The 13,084-nt window shown below is 41.8% G+C and overlaps 3 protein-coding genes across 3 annotated transcripts in view; 2 read left to right on the top strand and 1 right to left on the bottom strand.

The window, feature by feature from the left end:
* The first annotated feature begins 769 nt into the window (after positions 1-769).
* LOC140244007 (uncharacterized) lies at positions 770-1,669 on the top strand. The gene has a single exon (XM_072323661.1). It carries the CDS (start codon positions 770-772, stop codon positions 1,667-1,669), a length of 900 nt encoding a protein of 299 aa, XP_072179762.1.
* A 183-nt stretch (positions 1,670-1,852) lies between these two features.
* Positions 1,853-2,620, top strand: LOC140244006 (uncharacterized). The gene has a single exon (XM_072323660.1). The coding sequence runs from the start codon at positions 1,853-1,855 to the stop codon at positions 2,618-2,620; it is 768 nt and encodes a 255-aa protein (XP_072179761.1).
* Positions 2,621-6,656: 4,036 nt separating this feature from the next.
* LOC140244005 (uncharacterized) overlaps positions 6,657-13,084 on the bottom strand; it is a 30,049-nt gene continuing 23,621 nt past the window's right edge. The window contains 5 exon segments of the mRNA XM_072323659.1: positions 6,657-6,744; positions 7,677-7,762; positions 7,853-8,493; positions 8,599-9,222; positions 11,999-12,469. Coding sequence (XP_072179760.1) covers positions 6,657-6,744; positions 7,677-7,762; positions 7,853-8,493; positions 8,599-9,222; positions 11,999-12,469 — 1,910 coding nt within the window.

Raw genomic sequence — 13,084 nt, 5'->3', positions numbered from 1 at the left:
ATCGGAGACTGAACCAAAAGACAAGGAAGAATGTGCACCCTATTCCCCGAATTGAGGTATCAATGGATGCTCTGCATGGTGCCCGATGGTTCTCAATGCTTGATCTTCTGTCAGGATATCACCAGGTAGCAATGGATGAAGGAGACCGCCACAAGACGAGCTTCACTACGCCATTTGGATTGTTTGAGTTTGTGCGGATGCCCTTTGGGCTGTGCAACGCTCCAGGTACCTTCCAACGACTGATGCAGGCTTGTCTTGGGGACCAATTCTTCTCGTCTTTTCTGTGCTACCTGGATGATTTGCTAGTATACTCTTCAACTTTAACAACATCTGGAGAGACTGGATCGAGTTTTGGAGAGGTTTCGACAACATGGACTGAAAATAAAACCCTCGAAATGCGAGCTGTTCAAGCCAGAAGTGCGCTACTTGGGTAACCGGGTGAATAGTGAAGGTGTACATACAGACCACGAGAAGATTGCAGCGGTAAGGGACTGGCCAACCCAAACACGTCTCCATGAGCTTCGGTCCTTCCTGGGGTTTTGCTCCTTTTACAGGCATTTCGTGAGAGGGTTCTCGCAAATTGCTGGGCCACTGCACAGCCTGGTTGCTGCGCTAGGGAACCAGTCAAAGTTGAAGAAGCCATCTCCCTTCTACTGGAATGCAGATCAGGAGGCTTTTGAAGAGCGGAAGTGTGCTCTGTGTTCACCGCCAGTGCTGGGGTTTGCAGACTTCACAAAACCGTTTGAAATGGAGGTTGATGCTAGTCTTCATGGGCTTGGTGCAGTGCTTTTTCAACAGCAAGAGGGAGGGCGTGATTGCCTATGCAAGCCAGACGCTGTGGGGAGCCGAGAAGAATATGGAAAAATATTCCAGCATGAAACTGGAACTACTTGGCATAAAATGGGCAATCACCGAAAAATTCCGTGACTATCTCATTGGGAGCAAGTTTGTTGTCTTCACAGATAATAATCCACTTGCACACCTGCGATCAGCAAAATTGGGGGCCACAGAGCAACGTTGGGTGGGTGCCCTCTCCTCATTTGACTTTGATGTCAAGTACAAACCAGGTGTCGCCAACAAGGTAGCAGATGGGTTATCTCGCAGACCACACCTCCCAGACGGGAACACAGACGGTTCACAGACCTGCTGCGAGATGGTTGGAGTTACCCGGTTACCAGATGACTTGAAACATACCACAGCCGAGTCTAATGCCCAGAGTGCATGGGGGAATATAGACGACAGCAGTACACAGGCGCCATTCCCAAACTACACACACAACCAACTACAGTTGTTCCAGCAGCGGGACGCAGCCATAAGCCGTCTGCGCTATTACTGGGAGCAAGGTAGGAAACCTGATGCTGAGCAGAGGGCTAGCGAGCAGGAAGATGTGATCCTCCTGCTGAGGCAAATGGATAAGGTGAGGGAGAAAGACGGGCTGCTTTATCGTGTGTGCGAGGAAGGACGACATTGGCAGTTACTGTTACCCCAGGTCCTGGTCGGTGATGTGCTGAAGGCTTGCCATGATCAAGCAGGACACCAGGCCGTGAAGAGAACAACAAGCCTGGTTAGGAGCCGCTGTTACTGGCCTAGGATGACAAATCATGTTACTGAATGGTGTGCCCAATGTGATCGCTGCACTAAAGCCAAGAACCCACCAAAAATTCATTAGCCACTCAGAGGTATGATAGCAACTCGCCCAAATGAGTTGCTTGGTGGACTTCACAATGCTGGAACCCGACTCAACAGGCAGGGAGAATGTCCTTGTCATGACTAATGTACTTTCAAAATACAATTGTACTCATTAACCATACCGACAAGAAATCAAACCGCAGAAACAACAGTGAAGGTTCTCATGAGAGAGTGGTTCAGCAAGTTTGGGGTGCCTCAGAGAATCCACTCGGACCAGGGTCAGAATTTTGAATCGGTACTTATTCACTCTCTATGCAAGCAGTATGGAGTACACAAGTCTCATACCACTCCATACCATCCTGAAGGAAATGGCCAGGCAAAACGATTTAATAGGACACCACATGATCTCCTCAAGACACTCCCTCCTGAGAAGAAACGTAAGTGGTCAGAGTTCCTCCCAGAAGTCCTGTATGCATACAATGCCAACACTCACTCTTCTACAGGTTTCACCCCATTCTACCTTATGTTTGGGAGGGATCCCAAACTCCCAGTTGACTTCCTGTTAGGAGAGAAAGCACACAAAGACTGCGCCAATGTTCATGACTGGGTTGCCGACCATACTGAGGTTCTTCACTGGGCGTACCAAAAGGCAGGGGAGAAGCTCATCCAAGAGGCCGACAATCGGAAGTCACAATTTGACAAAACTGCTAGAGAGAGACACCCAAGAATAGGAACTAGGGTGTACCTAAAAAACCACCCACAAGGCAGACATAAGATTGCAGATGAATGGCAACCCAATGTGTATAAGGTTGGTTCTCGTCCCGGGGACGGAGCAGTGTATGTCGTAGAGAGAGCAGACGGCGCCGGCGATCAACGGACTGTCCATCGCAGAGTGTCCCACCAGCCAGGGATGGGATCCAGCCCCTCCCAGCAGGCGAAGAAAGGCATGTCGGGCCCACACACGCCCAAAAGCAGATGTCACATCAGATGACTCCAGTTCTTCTTCCTGGCCAGATCTAGTGGTAGTAGGAAGGTATCCTAATGATCCTCTGGTAGACAAAAGTGGTACTTGTATAGTGATGAATGTCATCATTCTCCATACCTTCTCCGTCGTAGTGCAAGAATTAGGAAGGGAAACCATAGTAATCCGTTCAATCTTCCACGCTCAGCTGTCAAAACCCTTTCAGATGATGCAGATGTTGATGCCTCAACAAACAGAGTAATTTCAAGTGAAGTCAACAGTCAAGAATTAATCAAGAGGCTTCAGCGAGGCCTTGATAGCGAAGTAAAATGGGATGACTGGTGATTAGTCGTAGGGTAGGTGCACTGACATCCTAAGGATAGTGTTACCATTTCAGCGTGGATTGTTGTTTTTGTAAATAGTGTACATAATTATTATTGTCTAATGTAACTATATTGGTTCTTTTAGTGCATGTTTATGGGCTGGTCAGGAAAATTTTGTGTGAATGGGTTAGTGTCACTATAATTGTTTGGGGTTTGTTGTCAAATGGAGCAAATTTCCAACATTGATCGAAGAAAAGTGTAAGTTTGAGGACAAACTTCTGAAAAAGCAGGGGGGGAATGTAAGGGAATGCACTTTCACCTAAATCATTTCATTTTATTTCAGCCATAGCACTTTGATTAGATGCCCGAAATATGGTGTCACTTTTATAAGTCACTATAACATATCTCCCTTGTACTCATACAGTATGTAGCTCTCTATGTGGAATACAGGTAGAGATAAATTTTGGTCCCAACCCATTCCTACAACACATGCACTGTGGGTATTGGATTAAGAAGGGGGCAAGCAATGTCCATGCACCTATTGTGACCATGAAGTTTATTGCCAAACAATGTCTATGTATCTATTGTGACCCTGAAGTTTATGACCAGCCACATCAAACTAAGGAGACAAAGAGCTGTCCCCTTACCCACGCTGGCCACTGCATTGACATTGTCCTCATACCCTCATTTTGCTATGTGAGCTCGTGACTGCAAGATGTACAACTAAGTGCTCCAGTTGTGACAATTTGTTCATGTTTGTGGAGGACAGGGAGAACCTTTAGTTCGGTTATGTAAGCGGCATCTTCTGCCCTCTTTTGTTGGGAATAAAAATAAAACTGGCCTATATACATGTACCCAGCAGAGCCGTGAACCAACAAATTTACACTGTGTCGGTGTAATTTCTTGTGAGCGCATCTTGTCCATTCCCTCACATACATTTTTATGGAATTTCTTTGAATTTTTTAGGTGCTCTCCAGGATTTCAAAGTCTTTTCCGTACATGTATGATGACCCCAAAACAAATCACAGCCCTCATAAAGAAGACTGCAGGACTCTTTTGCTTCATCACAGTCTCTTGGCACTTTGATTTGCATATAGGATTGCTTGTTCCAGAGACAGAATGCTCATTCCGATTCAGAACAGGGTTTTCTTGCTGCACATATGTAATAAAAGACTTACACAAAACTTGCATGACTAGCACAGTGACATTTGTATGCCAACATTTCAGAGTAAGTGCTAATGGTTCTGTCCACAGCATGATAATCCAGTATAACCCTGGCTTTTATCCTTACGAAGAGACAACTGGAGTGGGTGACATCATCTGATATTTCTATGGGGAGAACCACAGGAAGCTGAAACAACTCTGCAATGTGTGTGTGTGTAATGGCATTCTTTGAGCAGGATTGCTTGCAAAACGCATATAAAAATGGCTACATTTCAATATAGCAAAACCGTCTAGGACAGACTATACATGTACAATGTACTGTACATGGAATTCACCATGCACGACGTTCACCTCGGTTGAACTAACGAAAACTTTCATGTCGGAACATCAAAGTGTTGATTTACTGAGGCAGATTCTTTGACATGTGTACATATATGTAATCAATATTGTTCAAACATTGAATTTAAATAGAGTCTTTATAAATGGGTCAGAGTTGTCATTCATTTCATGATCAATCATAAACTCTCACTAGATATAACAACGCTGTCATTATATATACATGTAAACTAGGAATATTAAGTTGATCTACCACATCTACATTACTCTGTGGAAATATAAACTGTGTAATCATGAGTTTTGAAGGCTTAACTGGACAGAAGCCTCATACATTGTATGCCACAACTGGCAAGCTAGACATGTCTTGGCACGTGAAGAATAGAAGAGGTAACATTACAGCAACCTTAACAGCCCCATTTTTTTTTTAAGATTCCACTCTACTGCAACGAAAATTCGATAAGAATGAAACCCTAGTTCACCAGGGCAGATTATCATTTTGTGTGTGTGTGTGTGTTTTGAAAGACCAGCTGACAATGTGTTTCATTTGTCCCTCATATTTATCTAAATAGTCAAAATACCATTACATGTATTTGAAAGTCATACACAACAAACAGACATATTAAGATGAAAGTTAAATCAAACAATACTTATTACCCAAATTCATAGCTGATGTATTCTGAAAAGAAAATGTTAAGGACTAATAAAGATAATGGAGATACAGCAGGCCTTTTATGTACTAGACATAATTTCTTCAGGAAACCAAAGCAGTTCACATTTTCAAACATGTTGTTAAAACTTGTTTTGTTGAAATAAAGATCATTTTAAATCATGTTTGACTGTTTTCATTACCAATGTTTCATTATGCTTTTGAACTTTGACATATCTATAGGATGTCCAACTTAACCCTAAAAGGGTAAAAGGGCCGGAGGAATCCGCCCCCCTTGACGTTTCGCGCTATTAATCTGCAAGGCGAAAGGCCTCGTCGCGAGGCTTCTTGACTCTCTTCCTTCAAATCTCGCGCAACTTTTGAGACCAAATTTGCAACGTCCACGCATACTTTTGCGAAGCCACGCGTTGTAATGGAATGTCGCCCCAAAACGGGCACAATTTTGTGAATTTGTGTACATTTCCTATGGAAAACAGTGTTCTGTCATGTAAGTCATAAAAACCTGATTATTTTTACGATTAAACACTTTCATTGATTAATTTTGTGCTAATTATGGTAGAAAAGTGGTCAGTGACAATTTCCAATGAAAAACGAAGAAAAAACAATAGTTGAAAAACAAAGAAATACATAAATTCTGAAAACAAGTTTTTGTGGTGAAGTACAATTGTTGAATATGTTAAAACAGATTTACAGATCAAAAATTAGACCCTCAATGCTGTTAATTAGTCTAAAATATCATCTTGAGCTTAATTTGCATAATTAATTAAAATTAGAAATTGATTGTTTCAAAAAATCTTATGACACAATCTTGTAGATTATGACATGGGTCTCACGCATGCAAAATTTCAAACCATCCCCCCGTCTGAGCATAGCCAAAGAAGCCTGGCCTCTTTAGGGTTAAGTCCCACCATCACATTTCTCCCTTGCCGTTGTCCCACTTTACCCGCGGGTGGGTCAACTTCTCCCCAAAAGTAAGTTTTTTTTCTTCTTTTCATTAACAGCAGAAAATTGAGAACAGTGCCACCCCCAACTTATGACTCCTTGTGTAACCTACCATATCCACCTTCATGCAAGCCCGAAGGGAAATGTAATCATTCTCTTCTATAAAAAGATATCAGAAGAAAATCGGCGAACTTGAAAATACATAACCCACTTCTCCCCGCTCTCCCCTACAGATTTCCCCGCACACTTTGCACTGCTCTCTTACATTAAGTGCTAAGGATCATGCAAAGACATGTGCTGTGTGAGGGAACCTTGCTGTGTCATATGGTGCTCTAATACAGATTTCCCACAGACTTTGCACTGCTCTCTTAATATATAAACATGCTTAGGATCATGCAAAGACATACATGTGCCGTTTGAGGGAACTTTTCTGTGTGAGGCACCTTGAACAAACTTTACAGTAGAATGGCTTCTCCCCTGTGTGTACCCTCATATGGTCACGCATAATGTGCTTTAATATAAATTTCTCACACACTGTTCACTGCTCTCTTAGAAATGAGCGCTTGTGTTTCTTGAATTGAGGCTTGCTTAGGTGTTTGTATTTCATCCTTTTGACACATCAAGAGAGGTTGCCCTAACTGTCTCCACTAAATGTATTTGGGTTAGTCGTATCACAAGTGTGCATGGGACCGTGCAAAGACATGTGCCGTTTGAGGGACCATCTGTGTGAGAAGCACCTTGAACAAACTTTACATTGGAATGGCTTTTCCCCGTGTGCACCCTCATGTGGATCATCATACATTTCTTCAATATGGACTTCCTGCACACTTTGCACTGCTCTCTTTTTTCTGAAGAGTGCTTGGATCCCTCCCCCTCAGGCTTACTCTGGTGTTCATGTGATTTCATCCTCTTCTTTGACAAATCAAGAGAGGTTGATCTCACTGTGTCATTAAATCAATTTGGGTTAGTTGTACATGTATCACATGTGTGCATGTGACCGAGCAAAGACATGTGCCGTTTGAGGGAACTTTTATGTGCGAAGCACCTTGAACAAACTGTACATTGGAATGGCTTCTCCCCATTGTGCACCCTCATGTGGACCCTCATATAGTCCTTTGATACAGATTTCCCACAGACTTTGCACTGCTCTCTTACATAAACATGCTTAGGATCATGCACAGACATGTGCCGTTTGAGGGACCATAGGTGTGAGAAACACCTTGAACAAACTTTACATTGGAATGGCTTCTCACCCGTGTGCACCCTCATGTGGACCCCCATACGGTGCTTAAATACAGATTTTCCACAGACTTTGCACTGCTCTCTTGCATAGAAGTGCTTAGAATCATGCAAAGACATGTGCCGTTTGAGGGAGCCTTTCTGTGTGAAGCACATTGAACAAACTTTACATTGGAATGGCTTCTCCCCTGTGTGCACCCTCATATGGTCACGCATATTGTGCTTTAATATAAAATTCTCACACACTTTGCACTGTTCTCTTAGATGTGGGCGCTTGCGTTTCTTTAATTGGAACTTGCTTTGGTGCTCATGTTTCATCCTTTCTTGGGACACATCACGATAGGTTGCCCTCTTAGTCAAACTAAACAAATCTTTATTACAGGTATCATATGCCTGCTTGGGACCGTGTACAGACATATGTCGTTTGAGGTACTCAATTCGTGAGAAGCCCCTTGGACAAACTTTACATTGGAATGGTTTCTCCCCCGTGTGCACCCTCATGTGGACCCTCATATAGTCCTTTGATACAGATTTCCCACAGACTTTGCACTGCTTTCTTCCATAAAAGTGCTCAGGATCATGCAAAGACATGTGTCGTTTGAGGTAATCACTTAGTGAGAAGCACCTTGAACAAACTTTACATTGGAATGGCTTCTCACCCGTGTGCAGTCTCATGTGCTGATTGAGGGACCACTTCTGTGAGAAGCACCTTGAACAGACTTCACATTGGAATGGCTTCTCCCCTGTGTGCACCCTCATGTGCCTCCTCATACATTCCTTTGATATGGTTATCTTGCACACTTTGCACTGCTCTCTTGTTTGAAAAGAGTGCTTGGATACCTCCCCCTCGGGCTTACTCTGGTGTTCATGTGATTTCACCCTCTTCTTTGACAAATCAAGAGAGGTTGCCCTTACAGTCTCACTAAACGAATTTGTGTTACTTGTATCACATTTGTGCATGTGACCGAGCAAAGACATGTGCCGTTTGAGGGACCATCTGTGTGAGAAGCACCTTGAACAAACTTTACATTGGAATGGCTTCTCACCCGTGTGCAGTCTCATGTGCTGATTGAGGGACCACTTCTGTGAGAAGCACCTTGAACAGACTTCACATTGGAATGGCTTCTCCCCCGTGTGCACCCTCATATGGATCTTCATCCATCCCTTCAATATTGATTTCCTGCACACTTTGCACTGCTCTCTTTTTTCAAAAGAGTGCTTGGATCCCTCCCCTTCGGACTTATTCTGGTGTTCATGTGATTTCATCCTCTTCTTTGACAAATCAAGAGAGGTTGATCTCACTGTCTCACTTAACGAATTTGGGTTAGTTGTATCACATGTGTGCATGTGACGTTTGAGGGAACTTTTTTGTGAGCAGCACCTTGAACAAACTTTACATTGCAATGGCTTCTCCCCCGTGTGCACCCTCATATGGTCATGCATATTGTGCTTTAATACAAAATTCATACACACATTACACTTCTCTCTCTGAAATGAGTACTTGTGTGCCTTTAATTGGAACTTACTTTGGTGTTCGTATTTCATCCTCTTTTGTGACACATGATGGGGTTCCCCTAAAGTCTCACTGAAGGAATCTGGGTTGTAGGCATCACTTGATATATGGCTGGTAAGATTTTTTTCTTGGGGGTCTGCAGCCTGTGTAAGCCTTTCTGGTCTAGGACCAAGTGCTAGGAAAACCAGCCCCTCCTTATCCTCTGCTGATACATCTTGCCCTGTCGAGGCTGATGGGGCTGTATTAGTCTTCTCACTGTCCACTGATGGTGTGTCATTCATCACCCCTGCAATTGCCAGGCACTTTGCATTACTTGCAACAAGTGCAGAGTTGCAATGTTGGTCGGATCCTGCTTCATAAAAGTCTCTCTGGATTTCATTTTGATTGAGAGTGCTTGTCCACGACACAGAATCCTCATCACCATTCAGAACAGGGTTCTTTGTTTCACCTGTTGAAATAAAAAAAAAAATGACATGAAACTACGCACACTATAGTTGTATTGCATTGTCAAGCAACAATTAATGGTCCCTACCTAATACTATAATCAGTGTCATTACATTCATGATTTTCATCTTTTAAGAAAAAAGATTTCAAATTACAATAATGAGTAGCATGATCTGACATACAATCAGGAAAAGGCAGCAGAAAAAACAAATATTGTGTGCATCAACATTCTTTGTGCAGGATTGTGCGGAAAACCTTACACTTAATAGTGATTCTGCACTACAAAACCAACCAGAAATGTCGTTATGGTGACTGATGCCTCTGCCATAATGCATGATTCTCCCAATAGGCGTATACACTGTAGTACATACAATGTCTTCACAATCACTTGATCCAAGACAGTTTCACATAACTGGCAAAATACTGATATGACAGATTGGTCAGAAATGACTTGAATGTTCACTTTCCTTGAACTGGGGTTGCTATAATTGTCGAAGAGTGCAGGTACACATATTTGGGGAATTGAGAATTTTTACTTGAATTCTGACGAATCCTTTTATAAGTTTATGCATTGAGTAATTTCCAAGGTATGAAGAAAGAGTGTAATTACAGTACAAAATAGATTAAAAAAAAAAATTATGGAGGGGGGTATTGAAACCTGGCCTTTGACCCTTAACCTTTGATCTTTGACATTCTGGCTGGAAATTTCCTGGAGAATCTCCATTAGGTAATGCATGTATATATTAAGTTTTAAAACTAATAATGCAAGCATTTCATATACTAGTGTATGAGGGAAATAGTAACATTTTCAGGAATTGACCTTCACCTTTGACCCCATGACTATTGACCTATGACCCCTAAATTCCCTAGACAATCTCTGCCAGTCAGTACATGCACATGTGCCAAGTTCCATGAAGATACATTGAAACATTTGTGAGAAAAGTGATATTACAACATTTTCACCTAACCTTTGACCTTTTGACCTTTGACCTTATGACAAGAAAATACCTTTGGGCATTGCATAGATATTGGGGAAATAGCAACACTTTAAGCATTTGACCTCAATCTTTTGACCTTTGACCATTTGCCAATGTCACTAAAATCTGCTCAACTAATTGTCCCATCATGCATCATCCTCGGACCAAATTTGGTGAAAGCTGCTTCATCCAGTTTTGAGTTATCACGTAAACAGATAAATATCAGGATTTGACCTTGATCTTTGACCTTTGACCTCTGTTCGATTTCAGTAAAAAACTAATCAAGTAATTGTCCCATCATACATCATCCTCCGACAAAGTTTGGTGAAATTTGCTTGATCCAGTCTTGAGTTATCGGATACAATTTCATGATTTGACCTTGACCCTTGACCTTTGACCTTTGACTGATTTCACCCAAAATCTAATCAACCGATTGCCCTATCATACTTTATACTTGGACCAAGTTTGGTAGAATTCAAGTCAATATTACTCAAGTTATCGCGTAAACAAAAGCAGACGGATGTACGGACGGACAACCCGAAAACATAATGCCTCCGGCACCACTTCGTGGCAGAGGCATAACAAAAAATAGTCAGACATAAATTAGTTGAGGGCAAATTCTGAAAGAGGGCAAGTTAAAGATAATTACACATTGTATATGGGACATTTCAGAGGCCTTTGTGGCCTGAAAACTAGTGTAAATGGCCCCTGATTGTTCTAGACTTCATCATGGCCATTGTTATTTAGGAGAAGTATACGTAATCATGGTAATCATGTAAAAAAAAAAAGAAGAAAAATGAAAAAATGAAGATGACAGGCATATTCTAGAAAAGAAAATATCTGCCGTAACGGACGAGACCTGATAAAAAAAAACATGTTTTTGAAACTTTTCTTACCCTGAAAAGTCTCTAAAATTGTTTTATTCTGCAGTTTCTATCTCAGGATTATAAAAGTCACAACACTCACGACTATCAGAGGTACAAGTTCACGTCTAATGTCGTGAGGCAAACAGCTCCAATTACGTGTACATAATAATTAAAGGGGATGGCTAGTAACTGATCAGAGGGAATAAGTAGGAATGCTGGGGGATGAATGAATGAATGAACTTATTATCCAATGCAATAGCAATCATTGTACATGTTTATAGTCGTATCAGTTACATAAAAAAGCGAGGATAATAGGAACCACAAAATAGCGTGAATGCTAGTCAAATCTGGGCCCTTAAAGTTTATGCGGTTATAAAGTATAATTATTTCTTGATGACCGTTCCAATCCTTGTGGGATTCATTTAAGAGTACACTGTATCTATTGTTGTGTGAAAATCATTGCTTCAAATTGGTCTCATATTCAAGTAATGTGCAGTTCAATGTTTTTTAAGTTAGCATGACTGTACAGTGTTGGGTCATTAACGATTGCCCCAACACTGTACAGTCATGCTAATTTGAAATCATGAGATCTCGCACGGGACAGAGTACGTACTCATGCCATGTACCGTATCGTATCCCAAGCACAATCAATGTAATTTTTAGGTCCATCTTCACAGACATGCACATTGAGTGAATGTAACAAGAGAATCCATTGTACAGTGTGAGTTTGAGGAAAATCAAGCAATCCGTTCAGAAATTATGAATCTTTTAATTTTCTGCTCAGTTACTGCTGGATGAAAAGACTATGTAACTGCAGCTTGTGATGTCACATGTGTAGAATGATAATAAAGAAAATATATAGACAATTTTACATATTTTACAATTTTACACATTTCCAGATTCCAGCCATGTGGAAAGCACCTGGAATTGCACTCACACTTCAACACATTTCTCTGGGCAAGGGTTTCTTGTGAATGCAGTTTCTTGTGCTTGTTGAGCTCCCATTCCTTGACACACATTTCATACTTGTAAATGGATTGCCCAAAATGTAGTTGTACTTCTTCAGGATGCACTATTCTCGCATGCTTGCTCAGGCCCAACTTTGTCCAGAAGTCTTTTGAACACAACTTGCACTGCCATATTTTTCGCCCCTCATGTAGTTGCATGTGTCTTGCAAGATTGGCAAAACGGCCTCCACAAATACGACACTCTTCACTATGGGTCAAAGGCACATTCCCATGAGACCCAGAGTTGCATTCCACCGAAGTGTCTGTTCTGGCACACATACTCAGGACCTTGGCCAGTGGTCTAAGTTTCCCCGGTCCAGACTGCATGTGACTGGATGCCTCTGATGCCAAACTTTTCTCAGCATCAGCTCCACCTTGGACTCCAGTGTCCAAAGCATCATCTATTTCAAAGGAGCCAAACAATTATAGACAACATTTGTCACAAATATCACACAAAGTATTTGAATGTTACAATGTAAAATAAATACATACATATGTGACGATGCATCACAAAGTGAACAAGAGACCTGGGGGTCTCGTGCTCACCTGAGTATCGCAAGTTTGCCTTCTATGCATTCTTGCAGATTCTTACCTGAGAACATTGGAAACATGTGAGGGGTAGCTTTCAGAGCTGGTGTCCATTTGCATATTCCTTCACACTGGTAAAAATACCTGCCAAGTACCCTGTACTTTTTAGAATGTTGGATTATGCTGTTTGCGGGAAAACAAGGAAAAGTAGAAATTACGCGGTGCGTAATATATGTCCCCGTCGGAAGTAGCATTTAGTAGCAAAATGTACAATATAGGTAAAAATTCAAGGTCAAAGGTCAAAGAAGTCAAAGGTCAAAATTCTGTGTAGAAGTTTTGAAGCCCTCACCTAGTGCCATCACATAAAGCAAACAGAATCGAAATCGGGTAAGAAATGGCGAAGGAGTAGCATTTTGTAGCAAAATGTACAATACAGGTCAAAAATCAAGGTCAAAGGTCAAAATTCTGACTGCATGTGACTGCATTCT

Source organism: Diadema setosum, chromosome 20 (assembly GCF_964275005.1).
Source record: "Diadema setosum chromosome 20, eeDiaSeto1, whole genome shotgun sequence".
Lineage (NCBI taxonomy): Eukaryota > Metazoa > Echinodermata > Echinoidea > Diadematoida > Diadematidae > Diadema > Diadema setosum.
The sequence above is the reverse complement of the archived record's forward strand: the minus strand, read 5'-3'. Positions and strand labels throughout refer to the sequence as shown.